Below are 1215 nucleotides of genomic sequence, written 5' to 3' on the forward strand. Positions count from 1 at the left end.
ACCCGGCCTTCACGTGCTTCGACCCGCGAAACTCGACCTCTATCCGCCGCCCGATGGGCGGCTTGGCGTCGCGCCTGGCGGCGGCCGTCGCCTCCTCGTCGCGCCGCAGCAGCTGCGTGGTGCCGTCCCGCACCTCGCTGTCGACAAACTGCCACTGGACGTCGTCCTTCGTGTAGAAGACGCGGTAGGCCCTCTCGCCGTCTGCGCCGGTCGCGCCGCCCAGCAGCTCTCTGCGCACTTCCTCCCTGCCGTCCTCGAGAAGGTATTGCAGCTCCGATCTCTTGAGGAGCGATGGAGAGGGAAGCGACGCACCGATGATCCAACCAACGTACGATTCGTTGTCGTTCCACCGCGTCCTGACACGCGCCCTGGTGCTCACTCGCGCGTCGGGCAGTGCCTGCTCGCAGCGAGGGCACAGCCAGCTTCCCTTTGGCGCGTCCTCGAGCGGTGGCGAGAGGCAGAGCAGGTGATATCCGCGATCGCACGAGTCGCATAGCAGCATCGCGTTGCCTTCGGGCTGCTCAGGCGACGAGCAAATCTCGCAGGCCGTGTCCTCCTCGTCCAGCTCACTTTCCATGCGGAACCTGTGTGAAGGCGGGCAGCAAGCGAGAGAGCGAAGCACTTTGGATTCCTAGCAGCTCCGTGATGGACCGCCTTGCCGCCGCCGAGCGGCGGCCGAGCTCATTCACAGCCTTGTTATTGTCAATGCCCGTGAGCGCGAGATAGGGCTAGCAGTAGGCAGCTAGCCTGTGAGGAGGGCGTCCATAGACACCTCACTCCCCACACACGGTCTCGTCCGTGCCTCGCCGGCCCGCGAGAGGTTGCTAGAGGTAGAGCAAGCCTGCTCTAGCCTCGCATGTTACTTCCTGTCGTCTGTTGTTTGTTGTGCCCTTGTTTGTTCTCTTGGCACCTTGGAGTGCTGGGGGGGGCGACAGGGAGGATGTGGCCTTGAGTTATGTGTACGCCTACTCAGGGTGTGTGGCATCGAGCGCGCTTGCTGTGCCGCGTCCCCACCCTTACTCTGCTTGGTAGGCGAGCTGACGCAGCAGGCGGGCGTTCGCTTGATCGCCGCGGCGCTGCTGAAGCACATGCGCCAGGGCGAGGCGCTCGAAGCCGCGCTGGCTGCGGATGGAGTGGAGGCAGCTAAGCCGGCTGGACCGGAGGACGAGATAATTCTCGCTCGGCTGCAGAAGCACGCCGAGAGCGGCGAGCTCG

General features: G+C 64.7%; 1 protein-coding gene across 1 annotated transcript; it reads right to left on the bottom strand.

The window, feature by feature from the left end:
• Positions 1 to 37: 37 nt before the first annotated feature.
• Positions 38 to 577, bottom strand: EMIHUDRAFT_125291 (hypothetical protein; the record flags this gene model as incomplete). Its single annotated transcript, XM_005757901.1, has 1 exon — positions 38 to 577. A coding segment is annotated over one exon (540 nt), but the record flags the coding sequence as incomplete, so codon positions are not given.
• Between the last annotated feature and the right edge of the window lie 638 nt (positions 578 to 1215).

Source organism: Emiliania huxleyi (assembly GCF_000372725.1).
Source record: "Emiliania huxleyi CCMP1516 unplaced genomic scaffold EMIHUscaffold_8957, whole genome shotgun sequence".
Classification (NCBI taxonomy): Eukaryota; Haptophyta; order Isochrysidales; family Noelaerhabdaceae; genus Emiliania; species Emiliania huxleyi.